The sequence below is a fragment of the Typopeltis vanoorti genome, chromosome 5 (assembly GCF_054136105.1).
Source record: "Typopeltis vanoorti isolate ZY-2024b chromosome 5, IOZ_Tvanoo_1.0, whole genome shotgun sequence".
Lineage (NCBI taxonomy): Eukaryota > Metazoa > Arthropoda > Arachnida > Uropygi > Thelyphonidae > Typopeltis > Typopeltis vanoorti.
In genome coordinates, this window is record NC_143553.1 from 135,065,261 (window position 1) to 135,086,548 (window position 21,288).

The 21,288-nt window shown below is 35.8% G+C and overlaps 1 protein-coding gene across 1 annotated transcript in view; it reads left to right on the forward strand.

The window, feature by feature from the left end:
* The window catches only part of LOC150106839 (BRISC complex subunit Abraxas 2-like), a 139,804-nt gene that overhangs the window by 25,427 nt on the left and 93,089 nt on the right, over positions 1-21,288 (forward strand). The window contains exon 2 of the mRNA XM_090392748.1: positions 18,867-18,957. Within this exon, the coding sequence (XP_090248874.1) occupies positions 18,867-18,957 (91 nt within the window). The remainder of the gene's footprint in view (positions 1-18,866; positions 18,958-21,288) is intronic.

The following is a 21,288-nucleotide window of genomic DNA, read 5'->3' on the forward strand; positions in this document are numbered from 1 at the left end:
TTTTTTATTTTTTATTCTAGTTTCACTTAGCCACAAATTTTATGAATAGCATGCTTCATAGATGCTAAGTAGCCTTAGTTGTTGTGTTGGAAGCCTTAAAGACATATATATTTCCATGTTCAAATTTTTGTGCTTGTTGCACTGATTTATGGCAAAGTTTCTGGAACCCAAACAATGTGAAACTGGAATGAAAATAATTTATTAACTTAATGATTTACAAGTGGATGTCTCACCAGATGAAGATAGCATCATCAGAGGCAGTTTTAACATTACATGCTCAGTGAATACCGAGAATAAAATGATTGAAAATACAGATAGTCACATCCGATCTTCCTGTTGGCATTAAATTGCAGATTACCATGAAGAGTGCTACTGCCTACTTGCACATGACTGTTCTTGTTTTTTGAGGTCATTCCATTCATAGTTTTTGCTGATTGTATCATAAAGTGTCTTTAATAATGCTAGCTTGAGCTGCTGAAATGTCAACTGGTAAATAATGAATTTAATTAATAAATTATTTTTTATTCTAGTTTCACTTAATTTTTTTGTTCCAGGAACTTGGGCATGATCAGTGGTCTTAAAATTACCATTTCCCACATTCTAATTCATTTATATCTGTTTAGGTTATTGAAATAAAATGGATGTGTGATTTATTTAGCATTTCTTCTGTCCATCTGACTAGATTATTTTTATTCATTTCTGTTCCCTCATCTTGTACACCACCTTGCCATGTTGCAATCTGTAATGCCTTTTGTGAAGTCCAAAAATATCACAATAAATGGCTCCTTCTTAAATACTACATTATTACATTTTCATAAAATGCAAGTACTTTGCTAAATCATATATAAGCTTATGTTGACAGTCAGAGAATCTGTTTAGGTTATTACTAAACATCCTCAATCAATCCAATCCTGCATTTAGTTCTTCCTATCCATTTTCTCCAATACCTTAACCACATTTGCAGATATATAGGTCAGCCTATATATCTGTCACCATTCTTTGTGATAGTGCTATTGTTCTTTTTTCACTCCCTTCGGAACCTGTTAGTCTGTATTTGAGTTGTAAGTCGGCAGTTAGAACTGAAGGAAGTACAGGAAGACGGTTTAATGTTAAATCTGGTGTGAGACAAGGATGCACATTATCCCATCTGTTATTCATTATCTATATGGATCACATTATAAAGGAAAGTGGTATTAAACATGATATCAGAATTGGAGATGTTAATGTCAGCTCTTTGCTTTATGCAGATGATGTTATACTTCTAAATAAATCCGCTACAAGTTTGCAAGAGTCCCTGACTAAATTGAATAACTGTTGTAATAGATATGGTATGAAGGTGAGCATTAAAAAGACAAAGACAATGAAAATAGGTAGAATTGTTGAAAATGTCAACTGTGTTGTGAACGGGGAACCTGTGGAACAAGTAAAGCATTTCAGCTACTTAGGCACGATTTTTAGTGAAGATGGTAAATTAAATACGGAAATATACAACAGAATCAACAAAGCTGGTATGGTAGGAAGTCAATTGAATAAATTCATATGGAATAAGAGAGAAATTAGTCAGAACACTAAATTAGCTGTATACAAGACAGTGTTCAAACCAGTTTTAACTTATGAATCTGAGAGCTGGGTCAGAAATAAAACACTTCACCAAAGACTAGAGACCACAGATATGAGAGTCCTGAGAAACAGGACTCTCATATCTGAGAGTTCGTGAACAGATAGCATCAATGGCAATATCATATTAAAAAACGAGGATATTAGGAAAGAACTTTACATTGTCGGCATCCAGAAATGCATTAGCAGAGCTAATCTTAGGTGGCATGGTCACTTAAACAGAATTGGCAAGGAAAGATTAGCAAAACAAGTATTCTCTGCCAGGTTGGCAGGAAAACGAGCGAGAAGAAGACCAAGATATAGGTGGATTGATACGTTATAATGTGCCTTAGACGATAGAAATATAAGATCTGATAATGATAATATTGGAGTCTTGACAAGTAACAGACTGATTGGAGGAAAATTGTAGATAGGAAGTTAGTAATGATGTAAATTTTTCATGTAGTACTATCATATCCTGTACACCCATTGGTAGTACATGTCAGGAATTTGATGATGATGGAACCTGTATTTCAGAACTCCCATCCCCTGTGGCATGAATCGTTTAGTTGATAGAATTTTTGTTGCCTAGTGTGGGACCTCCACTTGTCTTGTTGGAGGTCTGAAGTGGCTTGCAAAAGTACCATGTTCAAACTCTAGAACAAAGTTTTTAGATTGTCTAATCCTTATCCCATCCAATTAAAAACATGCTGTGATCATCACAGTAAAAATTTTTCGTGCTCCCTAAGTGTACACAGCAGTTATGATTCAACCCCATAGCCATATTAACATCTGGCTTACTCTGCACTTTATGAATCTTCTATTCAACTTCTGGTTTTGTTTTGCACAGCATCATTTACACCAATATAAAATACACTGGCAAGGTGCTAATTAATAATTTCACTACATCCTCTGCATTAGTCACTTTATCATATTACGATTCACTGGCTCATTCCCCTTCAATAATTCTTACTCGCCATGCAGTGAAATAACTCCCTTGGATTTCCTTTGGTCTGATTGGCTAACCTCCAGAGAATTTTGGTTAATAGCAGTATGCATTTGGTACAACAAATATTTCTTCTTTTTTGGTCTTTTCTAGGCCTTTAAGACCTATGACCTGCCGGATATCCTTGGTTTCCATAACTTTAATTCAGTAGGTTAAGGCAATTTGTCTTATGCATGTTCTCTGGCTGGTTTGTCTGTTTTCAGGAGGAAAAACCATGCCAACTCAATATGAGACTGGCTAACTCATCTTTGGTTGAAAACTCTCATAAATCAATTTTTCAACAGAAAAAATGCAATTTTACTAGTTTCATCTAAGCTTGATTTATAGGCCACCTGGGACTGTTGAGGTAGAGATATTATAAAAAAAGTACTACTAAATGTTAGGTAACTTGATTCAGCTGTAAGTACTCGTTGAGGCTGTGAAAAGTTTTTGTGCTAAGGCTGATACTAAAGAAGTCTCACATTTAGATATATTTCTCTGAAGGACAGAAGTATAGTTTAGCAAGCCAAAATTCCTTGAAACACTTTTAATATGAAGAATAAAGTATGCATACGAAAAAATAGTGCATCCTGTGTGGAGAATAGATTTTGTTAGATTTTTGATGTCCAGAAACAGCTCATGGAACATCATGTCAGGAGAAGCAGAAACTGAAAATGTGATACTATTCTCTTCATTGAGTCTTTGAAACAATGTCACTTAGTTTTACCTAGGTATCATAAAATTTCTGCCCTTGGTTAACTGATGCCATCCATGAAAAGCAGCAATGCTTGGTACAGGATGTTTATTAAAAATTGATTTAAAGAGAAGTGGCTGGCCATACACTGGCAAAGTGAATATTGACATGTAAAGAAAGCATTTCTGTGAAGACATAAGTCAGCACAAGGACATGATTTCATTGCACAACTGTGCTTATAATTCTCCACAGAAGACCATATGTGTTCTTCTACAAGGTTCATATTCTTCTTCCAGACTATCTAAATACTTTAGAAAGGATGACAAACCATGCCACATGGAATATGCAGAAGAAATGCAACTGGACAATGATGACAGATAGCTGCAGAAAATTTTGTTTACATGTGAGGATTTGGAATTATGAGAATCTGCATTGTGTTATTGAACATTCGTGACATTCCAAATATGAATATGTAATAGAATCAGTTTGCATTTTCAGATCTTCTTTCATTTGGAAATGCATCTCTACATATTCTGCTATTGATAGTGTGCTGCAAGCAGAAGATATCAAAGACCATAGTATTTCATCTTGATGTTATGCCCTTCACACTGGGCAAATTCACATCAAGATAGTTATATTTAATCTCCAAATTAATGGATTATCAGAAAGACATCATCCCCATACACTAATCATGAGATATTACACTAGTGAAGTTATTTTTGTGAGAAGATGTAAAATATAGGATTTATTCTGTAGTGAACAGGACTTGAGGATCTGAAGACAAGGCATATCAGATGTGCTGTTACAGTTATCAAAAGAAAAATGTACTAGCTTGCTTATACCAATAGTTCTGATCGTACATGATTCATGTGGTAAATACTGCTCACATTGGAACATTCTAAATGTATATGCAAAAATCCTCATGAGTCTGCCTGTTAACCTAAGGCACAAAATGTACACTTTTTTACCTTGTCATGACTTATTTTGGCACACTCACCATTTTTCCATTTAATTCTGTGTGAAGTATTTGAAAGTCTGTCATAACTGTAGCATATATGTATATATATTATACATACATACAGTAATTTATCTGACCTCTTCAATTATCAGAATGCCAACTTATTGTTGCATTTTACATATTACAATTACATATTATAATAGTGTTGTTCATAATGGCAGATAAAAATCAAAGGAAGAGTTCTGCTGCTTCCAGTGAACCAATCAGTTGATAATACACATGGGTTGTTGTATTGAGGGTTGAAGAATGGTAATTGCTGTATGTACAGTAATACCTGCTTTATGATGTTTTCACTTATATGACATTTTTCATTTATGACCATTGCCCATTTATATGATGCTGTATTTGCTGTTATGACAGTTTTAGCAACATTATGCTGCCATGAATCAACCGATGCTTAGTTTTCTTGGACAGTTTATTTACAACTGGTGTATCAAACACTGAGATACGCCACAGGCTAAACCTAGCACTACTGTTGTTACACCTGTTAAAAACAAAGATAAAGTGAAGCACTACAGTTGTTAATATTACAGTCCCATAAATGTGATGATCTTATTTCCAAAATGGAAAAACTTAGTGTTAGAGAGAGAGAGAGAGATTATCGAACTGTGCGAGGCAGCCATTATTCTTATTGAGGCACTTTGACAATCTCATTTTGACCTCTTGTTTTTGACCCTTCTCTTCATGTACCCATTTTATTCTGAATCTACATTGGGTGTTTCTTTCACATCTCACATCATACTGCATAAAAATTCATCATACATTAAATTAAAGATGCCAAGAAAATATATTCTTGGTTTAATCTTTTATCCAAGTGTAAGCAAACAAAGTTTGCACTTGAAGTAACTTCATGACTGGGCAACTCATATATAGAGATTAATGACTTCACATGAATTGCCTTAGTATCTTATGATGCAAAGCACATATTCTTATGGACATGTATAATGCTATGCATTATGCACTGCCCAGACTGTTATTAACTTTTATTGAGGCCTCATCAGTGGGAGCCAGATCCAGAAAGTTGTGAAGCCCTTTTACATTGGCTAAATCTGAATCGGAACGATTGTCTCTCTCTCCCAAAAGTTTTGGAAATTCTTATTTTATGTAACCATCAAAAATCTTCATCATCATCATCATCAAATTCCTGCCATGTACCCTCAAGGGGTGTACAGGATATGACAGTACTACATGAAAAAATTACATCATTACTAACTTCCTATCTACAATTTTCCTCCAAATCAGTCTGTTACTTGTCAAGACTCCAACATTATCAGATCTCATATTTCTATCGTCTAAGGCACTTTGTACCATATCAATCCACCTATATCTTGGTCTTCCTCTGGGTCGTTTTCCTGCCAACCTGGCAGAGAACACTTGTTTTGCTAATCTTTCCTCTCCCATTCTATTTAAGTGACCATACCACCTGAGATTAGCTCTGCTAACGCATTCCTGGATGCTGACAATGTCAAGTTCTTTCCTAATATCCTCATTTTTAATATGATATTGCCATTGATGCCATCTGTTCACGCCTCTAATCTTTCTCAGGACTCTCATATCTGCGGTCTCTAGTCTTTGGTCAAGTGTTTTACTTCTGACCCAGCTCTCAGATCCATAAGTTAAAATAGGTTTGAACACAGTCTTGTATACAGCTAATTTAGTGTTCCGACTAATTTCTTTCTTATTCCATATGAATTTATTCAATTGACTTCCCACCATACCAGCTTTGCTGATTCTGTTGTCTATTTCTATATTTAGTTTACCATCTTCAGTAAAAATTGTGCCTAAGTAGCTGAAATGTTTTACTTGTTCCACAGGTTCTCCATTCACAACACAGTTGACATTTTCAATGATTCTGCCTATTTTCATTGTCTTTGTCTTTTTATTGCTGACCTTCATACCATATCTATTACAACAGCTATTCAATTTAGTCAGAGAATCTTGCAGACTTGTAGCGGATTTATTTAGAAGTATAACATCATCCGCATAAAGCAAAGAGCTGACATTAACATCTCCAATTTTGATATCAGGTTTAATACCACATTCCTTCATAATGTGATCCATATAGATAATGAATAACAGAGGGGATAATGTACATCCTTGTCTCACACCAGATTTAACATTAAACCATCTTCTTGTACTTCCTTCAATTCTAACTGCTGACTCACAACTCAAATAAAGACTAAGTATTGCTTGATATAATGCCCCATTGACACCATATAACTGCAGCGTATTGAATAGCTTCTCTCTTGGCACCTTGTCATATGCCTTTTCCAAATCGACAAAACTTAAATACAGATCTTTGTTATATTCCCATGCTTTCTCGACTATTTGTCGTAAAGTGAAGATCTGATCCTGACAGCCTCTATTTGGCCTGAATCCAGCTTGTTCTTCACGAAGCTTTTCTTCCACAATTCTTCTCAACCGTTTCTCAAGTATACTTGCATAGATCTTGCCAGGAACACTCAGTAGGGAAATACCTCTGTAATTCTCACATTCAGTTTTATTTCCCTTTTTATATATGGGTACTATGAGAGCTCTACTCCAATCATCGGGAATTCGTCCCTCTGTCCAGGCTTTCTGAACTATGCAGTGCAGCCACTGTAAGACTCTTATACCACCATACTTCAGCATTTCTGGTCGAATATCATCTACTCCTGCTGCCTTTCCACATTTCAAGCCTTTGATGGCTTTTTCTACTTCAAGTATGGATATGTATTCCTGACTGCATGCCTGGTCAGTGTTTTTTATCACTGTGCTGTCATCACTGCTTGTTTCATTTAGCAGTTTTTCAAAGTAATTACTCCATACTTCAAGGATATCTTTTTCTCCTGTTTTCATTTCACCTTTATCATCTCTAATTCCTTTTACAGCACTCTTTCCTCCATTCCTAAGCTTCTTTAACAACCTCCAGAATATTTTGCCACCTTCTTGATATAGTTTTTAATAATAATATTATTTATTAACATTAATTTCTAGGTATGCAGCAACAGTTTTTAATTGATAAACCACCGACTTCTGTATGTACCTTGTAGTCCTGTTTCTTTGATTTGATTGTTTCTACACACTGATGATGTACTGTTATTTTCAGTACATCATTTCATTAAAGTTAATTACTGTGGTTATCATATAATTTATTGTTTATAGTCATGCCACAAGTACCTTTAAAGATTAGATAATGAAATGGCATAATGGAGTTGATACAGATTTATTCATGCTCTGTACCTTCTTCTTAATGGACCATTTGGGTATAATGCTGCCATCACCAGGTTTTTCCATCTCATAGGATGCACCTGGAGTAAAATGTTCATCCAGTTGTCTTAAGTCTTTCATTACGACTTCTATCCATTTATAACACGGATATTAGATTTTTACAATCACGTCCTCCTTTTATCGCATCCTCCGATGATATGATCAGATCTGAGCCTTTCAATCTTGATATGCCCTCCATTACATACTGCCTTAATTTGTTCCCCTTTTTTCTTATTCTCAGATGCTAACCCTTCGTTCTAATCTGTTTCGTCATAATTCAAACGATCTATAATGTAATCACTCCTTTCATACTCACCAAGCAAATTTACTTTTACATTTCTTTATCACCATCCTTGATATTCTTCATCCTGTTGCAACGTTCAGCTAAATATTCTTTTCCATTAACCTCCACTTTGTGCTATACTGCTTTAAAACCACTGTCTCTATTTTTCCCTTTGAATCTCCTTGGTCAGGCATAATTTCCCTGCTATTGTCATTTGCACTCTCCTGCCCCTTCATGTCCCTTGTATTTCATATTTTCTTAATATACGAGATCCAACACAAATAAACAAGGCTAATCTCAATAGTATATAATGTAATCACTCCTTTCATACTCACCAAGCAAATTTACTTTTACATTTCTTTATCACCATCCTTGATATTCTTCATCCTGGAATGGAGAGTGGGAGGGGAGAGACAAAGAGATGGTTATAGAGCATGTTCTAACCTGTCACCATGAGACAAGGCTCAACTCCATCGCTTTACTCAGTACGAGTGGATGCGTGTTCAAATAGACGTTTTCTTACCCTCGGTCGAAAAATGTTGGAGTGCAAGAGTGAACAGCAAGTTAACATTGAGTTTTTTGTGAAACTGAAGAAATCCACAATGGAAACTTTTCAATTATTGACTGGGGCTTATGGTGAAGAGTGCATGTCTTGTGCACACGTTTTTGAATGGCACAAATTATTTTTGGAAGGCAGAGAAAGTGTGAAAGATGATCACCCAGGCCACCCATGCACAGTAGTTACTGTTGACAACAATTAAAAATAAGTCCAAGATGTGATTCAAAAAGACAGAAGGTTGAATGTTTGAGCTGTAGCTGAGAAAGTTCATTTGGACAGGGAAAGTGTTCAATGCATTTTAACGAAAGAATTGAACATGAAAAAGGTTTGTGTAAAAATGGTTCCAAAAATGTTGTCAGCTGAACAAAAAGAATGTTGCAAGGAACTGTGTTTGGGCCTTTTGCAACACATTAAGGATGAACCAGATTTGTTGGATTTGGTAAATACTTGTGATGAAACTTGGATATTTACGTATGATCCAGAAACCAAGCGACAATCAATGCAGTGGAAGTCAACATCTCCAAGATTGGCCTTGAACTTCAAATGACTCATACATGAGTCATTTGAAGTTCAAGGCCATGTTGATTGTTTTCTTCGATATCCAGGGCTGCTGGGAGTGCAGAGTGCACTCCCAGCAGCCAGATGGTAAATCAGCAGAATTACCTTGAAGTCTTGATGACATTACGTGAATACACAAGAAAGAAATGACCAGAATTGTGGAGAAACAGTTGAATTTTGCACCAAGACAGCATGCCAGCCCACAATGCTTTGTGCGTGAAGCAGTTTTTAGGCTATTCCTCTCAAATTTTGTCCCCAGGATTTGAAGGGGATAAATGAACGGTGGAAATGGTACAGAGGCGGATAACAGAGATGGTTTCAGACTGTACAATGTTAGTTATGAGGATCAGCTGAGGGAATGTGGACTGCAGAGTTTGGTAAATAGGAGAGGTGATATGATTGAGACTTTTAAACTGTTGAGAAGTAGTTAAAGGTCTGACACTGGGGAGTTCTTTTGCTTGGTAGAACAGCAGGAAGGAGTGATGACAAGGGACCATCTCTGGAAGTTACGAAAGGAAGCTGTGAGCAAGAGGGTGAGGAGTGGTTTCTTTGCAATGAGGGTGGTTGAACCATGTAATGCATTGCCTGTTAGAGTGATGAGAGAATGTTCAAGGAGTAGTGTGATAGACTTTGTGTTTCCTAGGAAGGCCCTCCCAAGATGAGTCTTTTGAGGCCTGAATAATAATAATAATAAGAAGAAATTGAAGTATTTTATGGATATGCTCATCTCAGTCCCTGAGCAAAATAAATCAGCTGTCTCAATATACAGGAAAAGTTGAACATTGGTAGATATTTACATTCTACATCTCACCACCACCTTGCTAATAAACAGGATCTCATAAAACTCCTTAAAGACAGAACATGTACTGTATCTAGTAACAACAACAAAAAGAAGGAATAAGAAATGAATTGTCTAAGAGAATTGCTTGTAAAGATGGCTATGTAAAAACTCTTAACATTCTATATATATGTTAAAAAAAAAAAAAAAAACCAAATCTCTATGAATATGCAAGAAAACATGGAGTATAAAGATGCTCTCCTTTACTACATAGAAATGTTACAGGTAAAATAGCTAAACTGTTAAAACAGTATGACCTGAAAGTTGTCATCATGATGCGTAGATTACCTCATTAGCCCTTCGAGAAGCTAGCTGTTACAAAATATTCTGGACATGTGGCATGTTATGCCACTTGCAGGTAAACAGGATGTTCAGGAGAAATAAACATGAAAGAATATCAACAACTTTGAGAGAAAAAAACATAACAAATCATCAGGCCTGGCTTATCATACTACTAAAGAAAAGCACCTAAAATAAAAAAAAAAGCTGTATATTGAATTTAAATTTAAATTGAATTGTATTATGTCAGATGTTACACAGCACAAATTAACAACAAAGATGTGCAATGCTGTACTGTCAGTTTAACAACAGCTCATTAAAATCAGTTTGTGTCTATGTATGTGTCAGAAACTGTAGTTTAGATTTGCACTCAGCAAGCGAAAGTCATTAATATACAAATGGATTAATACTTTGGTAGGTGGAGGGATGAAAAGTATTAGTTGTGGTATAAAGTATTAGTTGTGGTATACTAGCATTGCTTGTAGAGTTTGATGAAAAAGATCCATTCACCAATACATGCATTATCTAAAAAAAATGAGCCAACAATTCATTTGCAGAAGTCAGACAGACCATGAGATGGCTTGCTTAGCTGCTTAGCTGTTTGTGCAAACCTGATCATATCGAGAGCAGCCACTTGTACACCTCCAAGTCAAAAAATTAGAATAATCAAAGAAAGTGTGTCGAATGATTTGCAATTCTAATTTATTGCATAGATGTCTTACCAAACATGAATTAGCATCATCTAAAGCTATGTATTTTGTAGATTATATAACCATGTAAACACATAAAAATGCAATATAAGTTATAAGAAAACTGTTATTTGTAAACATTCACAAAATTAGAATAATTTTTAAGGTGGTTCAAAATATTAGAATATTCCAAATTTTTCCAATTGGTTTTGAGGAAGCATAGAAATGGTATATATTTCAGCATCTGTGGGGACTGACTTTTGTGTGAGGAATCGTTTATGCATGGATTTCAGTTAATCGTTTGCTAAACATGGGTCGAGCGAGTGACACATTGGAAGCTAAGAAGTTTTGTATGGTATATCTACACAAAGAAGGCTAAATTCAACAATTTATAGCTAAGTAATTGACATGTTCTCAATTCGAAATACTGTTTATAGAAATACATTTATTAGAAATACTGTTTCTAGAGTATCGAAACAGTATTTCTAATAAATTGAATTTTTCATAATCACTGCAATAGCAGATGAAAGATAACTACATCATGAGAGGAGATGGAAGGAACTAGGTGCGAATGTGTCTAAATCTGCAACGTTGAGACAACTTCACAAATTTGGTTTTAAATCGTGACTATTAAATTATTTCAGGAAATTACAATGTATACTGGAATATTAATTAAAACAATCCTGAAGCCTGTTTGGCTCTTATCTCAGTAATTAATTAAAAGAAACTTTAATAAATACTTCCTATATTTCGGCACTGTCATATCGCCATCTTCATGGGAACATAAAACTATGATACGTGCACGCAGGCACTACCAAAGAGCAAATGAGGCAGAAGAGAGAACTAACATTGTTTCTAGAGTTGTTAAAAATTATTCTAATTTTGTGAATGTTTTCAAATAACAATTTTCTTATAATTTATATTACATTTTTTATGTGTTTACATGGTTATATAATCTACATAGTTCATAGATTTAGCATATCATATGATGCTAATTCATATTTGGTAATAATCATTTTCTATGCAATAAATTAGAATTGCAAATCATTCAACACATTTTCTTTGATTATTCTAAGTTTTTGATGCCCGTTTGTGGCATTTAATCAAAGTTCGATGACACAAACAAAAAAGCACTGTTAACTATTAGTTAGCCGTGCAGAATTCATCCTGTGATTGTTTATCAGTTGCAAAGTTTACATGTAATGTAGAAGTGGGACTTGAATGGATGTTTCTTCATTCCTTTAGAAAGAATTGAAATGACAACAATAAGCAGGGTATAGCTTTGCCACCCTTAGGAATGGGATGAAGGATAATTTCCAAGCTGTAGGATACCAGTAGAATAGAAGGGTATTAAAAACAGACTGTTTGGTGGTATCCATATTAAAAAATATGGATCATCTCCCCCCCCCCCACCACCAAAAGTAGTTAACCTGACTACTATTTTGGAACCACAGTGTCAACATATGCATGTTTTATCATATGTTATTATTGACATTAAAGCACATAGTTTTCATAGGAACTTTGTCCTCTTCCCCATAATTTTACATAATAGGATGTGCATGTGTATATGCATGCACACACATACCTTTGTGAATCCTGATTTGGCCTGTGACAAATTAGTAATTTACTATATGTCGCACTGACATTGTGTGGGTTAGATGAAATAGCAAGTCATTCATAAACAGATCAGAAATATCTTAGTCATTATCGGATCTCCATGACAAATGCTTCAGCAGCAGTTTGTTGAAATTTCTCAGCTAGGCAAAATACTTATTTTCAGAGATGTGACACCGTTGAAAATGCAGTGTGTGTCTTTGAACTTTAATGCCTTGGTGACCAAAGTGAAATATTAGCTTGTAATCTGATTAGCAAAATAAATTTAATTAATTAGCTTTAGTGGATTTATTAGGCTGGCATTTTTTCTATCTGGGAAAGTATTCTTTTACAGCAGGAATACTTGTTGAATGTCAAATCCCCTTTTGTGGAAACAGGCCACACCACAAGAAGGTGGGGTTTACAACTGACTGGGAAAGGCTGTATATTGTGTATTATATATTGTTTATTTTGTTCTTAGTTGGGGGGGGTGACTTTGAACAACATTGCAGTTTCTGCCCAATACATTTGTATTTCTTGAAGAAAACACAAAATAACTTGTATATATCATGAGCTTTATGTATGACATCACTAAAATGATCTGCACATGAAAACAGCCAATATCTATATCTGACATGTCAACAAAATTCCTCCTTCCACAAAGTCTTTTCATCAGAAATGCAGCTACTAAGCCCTTATTTGATATACTGTGATTTTTTTTATTTATTTTATTTTTTTAATGACTTCCACTCACAAAAGGTTGTAAACCTTTACAACCTTTTATGGGTGGATGGTTAAGGTGATTTTTTTACAGCCTATTAATGTTTTGAATAAATAAGGTGATTTTTTTTACAGCCTATTAATGTTGTGAATGAATAAGATGATTTTTTGCATAATTCAGAAACTACTCTGAAAACCAAACAGAACTTTCTCAGTCTCCGATAAGCAGGGCAGTGAAATTCATCTCCCACCTAAAGATAATCACAAACTACCATGCTCATAGAAATGAATCTGCAGCCTGTTGCTATGTTAACTACTTAGCCAACCAGAACTAATCCATATTTTGAGATAACGATGGTTTCCTTAATGTTTGTATATGTGTTGATAGTTTTGCATAGTGCACAAGAGAAATTACATGAATTAAATTTTTACTATAAATGAGCAAAAATTATTAATCTTGAAAGGATGTCACCAGTTTAAATATTTTGACAGAAATATTTTAATATTTAAAGCTTCTGTAAGAGAAAAGCATTTTATTAAATGTTGATTTAGGTAAATGATTTTACACACTCATGTAGTGTGTAAAAGGGGGGGGATCAGTGTTTTTATTTTTATACCCCCCCACACACAAAGAATCGGAAGACCTTTTCGGAAGACCACATACCCACACATAACACTATAGCGTTATGTGTGGTTATGTGGTTAAGGAGAGTGCAGTTCCTTGAAAATCTGGAAAGGTTATGCGCATTGTGTAAAACAATATGGAGAAGTCTATTACAAAGAATGGAGATAGATGGAATGAAAGAAGATTAGAAGTTGGTTCAGTATGCCTGCAGCTAGACTATGTGCAAATTTTAACCAGTGGCTACACTAGTTCGTGTGTTGAGGCTTAAGTGCTGTGAGGACATTATGTTGGAGGTTTAATGGAATATTTTCAGCACTGGGAAAGGATTAAAAGTAATTTTAATGCTTCCAATATTTCGTCTCAGTTACTGAGACATCTTCAGGGATTAAAAATAACTTTTGTAACAACACACTCAAATACAATACTAAGTGAAAGTGCCACACTCTAGGTATTCTTGATACAGGTTATTACTGTCATCGTCCCATCCTGGGATATATTCCTTCCGGAAGCCTCTTGGTGTGGTCTTCTTGCCTACAGCTCCCATGAATCTCTTATAATTATTGCTTGTTGGTGGGATCCAATAGATGTATTTATCAAGACAGGCTGCAAATGTGTCCTAGTCGGCTTTCTGGAAATTCCAGCCAGAGCATTGGATGGATCTGATAAGGGGTACCTGCAGACTAACCTCTAATATAATTGGTCTATATTGGCTTCACGGAAAGTTGGAGAGAACTCTTCTCAATGTAGGTAATGGGCATCCATTGTTGTCTTGTGGGACGAAGTAGAGGTCGGAGTTGTACTCCCTGTTCCAAGCTGCTGACCTGAAGGAGGATTGATCTTTTGCATCGAAAATTAGTTGCATGTTGTGAATTTTTTGCCTATTCAGTCAAAGTCTCTCCGCATTCATTGTTGGAAGCATATTTCCATGGTGTGTGGTGGCTGTTAAAGTCACCTATATGCATTGCAGGATGGTTGTACACTGGTAGGACTTGTGGAGGCAACAAGAGGGCAGGGTGTTTATACACATTGGTAATGGTTATGTTCCCTTTCATAGTTATCAGCTGCATGCTGCCGACAATGTTGGTTGTAATGAGGTGAGAATCTTCTAGGGTACTGCATACATAGGTGGCAAGGCCATGTGCATGATGGTAAGTGGCTCCAATGATAATGTAACCAGGAATTCGGCCCCCACTGTGGAGCTGATCCTCATCCTTACAGTGAGTCTCTATAACTAGACCAATGTCGACATTGTAGTCATATAAAATCTTAGAGAGGTATTCACATTTTGCTCTACATATACCCTCAATGTTAATTTGAGCCATATCCTATATTCTATGGGATATGGCCTTCCTATTTTTCAGTGTTTCTGTTATCAAAAAATAGAAAACAGAAAAAAGTACTTCAGCTTAGCTATCAACTGCATTAATGACTGCCCCAAAGTAGTTCCTTTCCTATCAAAAAACAACAATGAACTGAAGTTTTCATTTTGGCCACTACTGTTTGTACATTAATGATAAAGAAAATGATCTCAGACTCATGCTGTTACAAGACACTCTTGTGAAACAGGTAGGCCAAGGCTGATGCTAATTCCTTGGAACATTCGCATGGAACATTGTAGTCATATAAAATCTTAGAGAGGTATTCACATTTTGCTCTACATATACCCTCAATGTTAATTTGAGCCATATCCTATATTCTATAGGATATGGCCTTCCTATTTTTCAGTGTTTCTGTTATCAAAAAATAGAAAACAGAAAAAAGTACTTCAGCTTAGCTATCAACTGCATTAATGACTGCCCCAAAGTAGTTCCTTTCCTATCAAAAAACAACAATGAACTGAAGTTTTCATTTTGGCCACTACTGTTTGTACATTAATGATAAAGAAAATTATCTCAGACTCATGCTGTTACAAGACACTCTTGTGAAACAGGTAGGCCAAGGCTGATGCTAATTCCTTGGAACATTCGCCTAAGACATGTGGTGATATCTCATCATGTCCTATTGCCTTATAACATCTAGCTTACTTAACTTCTCATATACCTCTTGCTCGCTCACCATTAAGTCTTCTTTCATTTCATTCTCTTGAGCTTCTGATTATACACTGAGAATGAAACATCCTGATGAACTGTTCACTTGAATATCTCAACTATGCCCTCTGCAGATGTTATCAATCTCCCACTTTCATCCATTAACATCATTTTACTATAATCATTCATCTTCTACTTGCCACATATTGAAAAAACTCACAGAGGTTTTTTTTTGGCCTGATTTGCTAATTTCTGCTCATACTGCACTTTTGTTGTCATTACCAACTGAGTCATGCATACTCTTCATGACTATGCATGAAGAGTAGACATTCACTTTATACTCTTCATGCAACTAATTATTACCATTATTCATCTTGTGCTGACTCTAAAGTATCTTCTTCCACATGTCATGCTTAATCCCCACATTCATCCATTTTACACCTACCTTATTCAGCCTTTTGACCTTCAGAATACATTCACACATTGATGCTGTTATGTATTTTTTTTTTGTCACTTCCCAAGCATAATTTATTTCCTTACCACTTAACTCCTCATTCCATGCTATAGCTCCAAGCTGTCTCCTGAGCTTGTCATAATCAGAAGTCTTCATATGGCTAGCCACAACCAAGGTGATCATTTTATGATCACTCTCACCAACTGGAGGGAAGTACAAAATCCCACTCACAGTTATATCCTCTGAAATGATCAGATCTAAAACTCTCTATCTGTGTGCCCTCCTTTACATACTACCTGAGATAGTTGTCTCTCAAGAACTCAAGAAATTCATTTCCTTGTATGCTATTTCTTCATTCCAATTTATACCACCATAATTAAAATCACCCATAACAATCTCCATTCCCTTGTTCACTAGATCAAATTGCTTATACAGTATGGCACACAAAATACAATACTGAACTTTGACATCCCTTCAGTACACGTGTTATGAGATATGCCATTCAACTGCATGCACATTAATAGAAGAGCACCCTTAGAGTCTATACCAATACATTTAGCTGTAGCAATGGTGTTGATGTTGGAAGAAAAGATCTTTATTGTTGAACATTATTTTCATTCAGATGGAGTTGGTAGAGCAAATAGTCCAAAAGTGCAAAATAATAGAATGAAAGAAAAAAGAAGTGACGAACGATATTTCTTTCATTTTTTAAAAAATACTTGGGTATAGATCAAAATTCCAAAGAAATTTTAATTTAAAAAAAAATTAAAACTTTGTTTTAATTTTTTTTTTTTAATTAAAATTAACTTCCTTAAAGATGATTTAGAAAGAGCATCTATTTAGGATGGAAAGATATTGGCTATCCAAAGAAGTGGATAAATATAGACCAGGAGGGGGGGAGGAAGATCAGCTGCAAGACGGAAAGATCAGTGAAGCTGGAACATAAAGGGTGTCCCAAAATTCACGCAAGATTTAAATTTAGCGCCATTTGTGCGGTAAAGTGTTGCAAACGAGAAAAAAAAGACAGCTGACAGTTCAGGGTTATTAAAAATGGCGCACTACACGAAAGAACAATGCATTTTCATTGTTGAGCAATATTTTAAAAATAATGAAGGTTTGGCAGCTACAGTTTGCAATTTTCGTACAAAATATGGTCGGAATAGTGATTTAACTTCATCAGCTGTGAAGAGATTAATTAAAAATTCAAGGAAACTGGATCAATTAGTGATCTTATACACTCTGGCCGCCCTTCGACAAGTCGTTCAACAGAAAACATCGAAGCAGTTCGTGAGAGTGTTGCTGAGAGTCCAGGAACATCAATTCGGCACTGTGGTCTTGAATTGGGCATTTCGAGACGCTCTCTACAGTGTATTCTCACGAAAGATTTGCATCTTTATGCTTACAAAGTTCAATTGACTCAAGAACTGAAGCCTACTGACCACACACACAGCGAAGAGAGTTCGTTGAATGGATTATTGAACAACAACAAGTGGATGCTTATTTTTCGAACAAAATCATCTTCAGCGATGAGGCTCATTTTCATCTTGATGGCTTCGTTAATCGACAAAATTGTCGCATTTGGGGTTCAGAAAATCCACGAGTGATTGTTGAGAAACAAATGCATCCACAACGTGTCGCTGTTTGGTGCGGATTTTGGGCTGGAAGCATCATCGGTCCATTCCTCTTCAAAAATGCTGCTGGTGAGGCAATAACAGTTAATGGTGCTCGCTATCGCGACATGATAATCCAGTTTTTTGTGCCTAAATTGCAAGATATGGATGTGGACGACATGTGGTTTCAACAAGACTGTGCCATATGCCATACAGCCCAAGAAACAATTCAATTACTGCACGAGTCATTTCCTGGTCGTGTAATTTCCCGTTTTGGTGATCAGAATTGGCTGCCCAGATCATGTGACAACGCCGTTGGACTTTTTTCTTTGGGGTTTTTTGAAGTCTAAGGTTTATGCCAACAAGCCCACGCCTTAAAGGAGGAAATTGAGTGCTGTAACAATGAAATTCAGTCACATTTATGCAAAATTTCGACAAAAGAGTGCATATGTGCCAGGAAAGCCGTGGAGGCCATTTACCCGATATGCTATTCCATGCATAACCCTATACTGTATACTTTATGAATCAATAAGAAATTACAATTTTTAATTAAAAACCTGTGTTTTCTATCAAAATTACTTCTTGCGTGAATTTTGGGACACCCTGTATAAATGCCTAATCATTCAGGAGGAGAAAAAGATGATTTAACTTTGCAAAAAAATTTTTTTTTTTTTTTTTTTTTTTTTTTTTTTAATTTTAAAGAAAAATGTTCATAAAATAGAATATTTTGATATAGGAATAATTTCTCAAATATCTCCTAAGACATTTTCATCTGTAAATGTGCTAACTTCTGTGGATGTTTTAATTAGATCTAATCTCTAGAACTAGATTGTATTTAAGAAAGTGAGGATATCTAATTATTCATCGAAACAGCCTTCAACTTCGTCATCAAAAATTATTGAAATACCCATCATCGTCTGGGTATTCCTTTTATTAGTTCTTGTGATGAAGTGTTTTATTCACTTTACAGAAGTGTTTTGAATGCTATGTCAAAACAGTGTATAATTATTATATTTACTTATATTTAATGTTAAATATAAGCTAGTGTTGAATTGAGTATTAATATAATGTAATTCTTTTGATATTCAGGAAGGATTTCTCCTTGGGGAAGTGGTTAGTCGAATCACAGATACCATAAGTGACTCACAGATTGCAGGAGAGAAAGAAGAAACATGTCTCAGTAAGTTTTACATAACACAACAGTGGTAAATTCTAAAGGAAGTCCATTACCTACTTGAATTTTGCTCTAATTTTATATACTGTGTGTGTGTGTGTGTGCATACACACACACACACATCTCTTTTTTATCTTATTCAGCACTACGGCCCCATGTAGGACCTTGGCCTCCCATTTTTGGGTTTCATAACTCACTGTGAGATGGGGTCGTTACCTCCACTCTCAACCATGTCTAATTGTCTGTAAAGTGTTGTCTTCTTAAGATCAGCTTGCCTGCTTTGTGGAGGAAAAACCTCAGATAAACTGGGGAGAAAACCCTGCAGTCCACACCCAGGACCGGCTAACTTGGCTATGTCTGAGAAAGATCCTTTGTTCCTCACGTCAGCGACGAGAATCAAACACATGACGCTCCTTTCCCAGGCATATGGTTGCGGAGCACGTAACCATGCGGACTACACCTTTTTTTTTTTTTATGGTAATCCTATATACACAATGTCATTGAACATATAGTATGCTATGACAGACAGATGCTGAGTATTTGATTGTATGTGTTTTAATAGATTTAGGATGAAAGTGTTTTTATATTGAGCCCATGCTCAAGAGGTTGGTTGATAAACCTGTAGTACTTTAATACCATGTATGGGTAACAAGTTGGAAAAAGAGAAGCTTGTTTACATTTGATTGAAGGCCTGTACGTTGTATTCATTGGGAAACACAGGGGGGGGGGGCAGTGGAAGGCTGTTTCATAATACAGCAGTAGCAGAGATGAAGGAGAATGAAAATAAACTTTTTCTTTTCAGCTGCATGATTTCAATGGATTTAGTCAATAGATTATTGATTGGTTAATAATCCAAGGGATAGATCAAATCAATCTAATTGCAGCTTCCATATTGAGGTCAAGTATTTTTGAGGAGCTCTTAGGGATGCCACCCCAAATGTGAGAGCAATATTTGATAGTTGGGAAGATTTGCAATGTGTATATAATTCATTTGTTAATTAACAGCTATTCATAAGTGAAGTAATGCCTTGAGTGGAAGAGAAATCTTATTTTTTTTGGAAGCCGAGGAGCAATAGTTGCAATGTGTTCGTGGCAGGAGAAGCTTAATGTCAGGGTAATTCCAAAAAGAGAAATCTCATATTGTTTAGAGATTTGAGTGTTGTCAAAGTTAATATTGAAAGAAAATGTTTTTTGTAGGAAATAAGACAGAACTGTGTTTTGCTAGCACTGAAATTTACAAAGTTATCTGAATTCCATTGGCTTTGGAGATCAGAGCATCAACCTCCTCTGCCCTTGGTTCTGAAGTTGTGGTGATTTGTGTAGTGCAAGGTTTGTCAAATGCAAGGGAGGAGTGCAGTGTGCTGTTGGCAGTCAACTGAAGTGGGTCATTGATATACAGAAGGAAGAGGGTGTAGGAGACACCAAATGATGGGAGCTTACTTAATAGGCCTTTGTTCTAGACCCAGTCAAAAGCTTTGGAGATATTGAGTGTGATCACTTGAGATTCAACAAACTTTTCCATGGTATTTTTTAAGAGATGAGTGGCATGTAAGCAGATCTCCTGTTGATTAACAGCAGTGGAATCCATACTACCAGTTATTTAATAGTAGCGTGCCTTTGAGTGTTGATGATTCTTTCCATTACTTTAGAGAGAATTGAAGTGAGAGAGAAATTGGTTGATAGTTTCATGGTAGCGATATGGATTGAACATTTTTCAGCCTATGGGGGTAGATACCATTGGAGTAAAAGAGCATAAAAAGACAACATAGGAAGAGAGTCAGTTCTGGTGCACAAACCTTGAGGACAATCAGTGGCATGCCATCAGTACAGGAGACTTTTTAGTGCCTAATTTTGACAGTATTCTAATCTCTTCCTAGCAAAAGGACAGAGGAGAAGGCATTGAGTATTGAGCATTTGGAATGGTTTTTCTGTGGAAGATGAGATGGTAGAGCCATCTTAGTGAGACAGGGATGGGAAAAGTGTTGGGCAAAAATTGCAAACAACTGCTTTGCCACAAGACCAACAGGCTTGACTGCTGTTTGGAGAGGATGCAATTTTGCTCTTTCAAAGTCTGTTTTGGAAGCATTTATAATTTTCTTGTATCAGTTTCAAGCTTGGATTTAAGTACTAAAGGAAGATGGAGTTTTGGATGAAAGCTAATTGTGATATGCTCAATTTTTCACTTGTACAGCCTTGGCACACCTTTGGAGAACCAAGGCTTATATAGGGAATAACAGTTTAGACTGGTATGGGGGAAATGTACATTTCCATGCCAGTGAGGATGCATGATGTTTCAGGTAGTAGAATGTTTGGTAATACATTTGGTATGTTAAACTG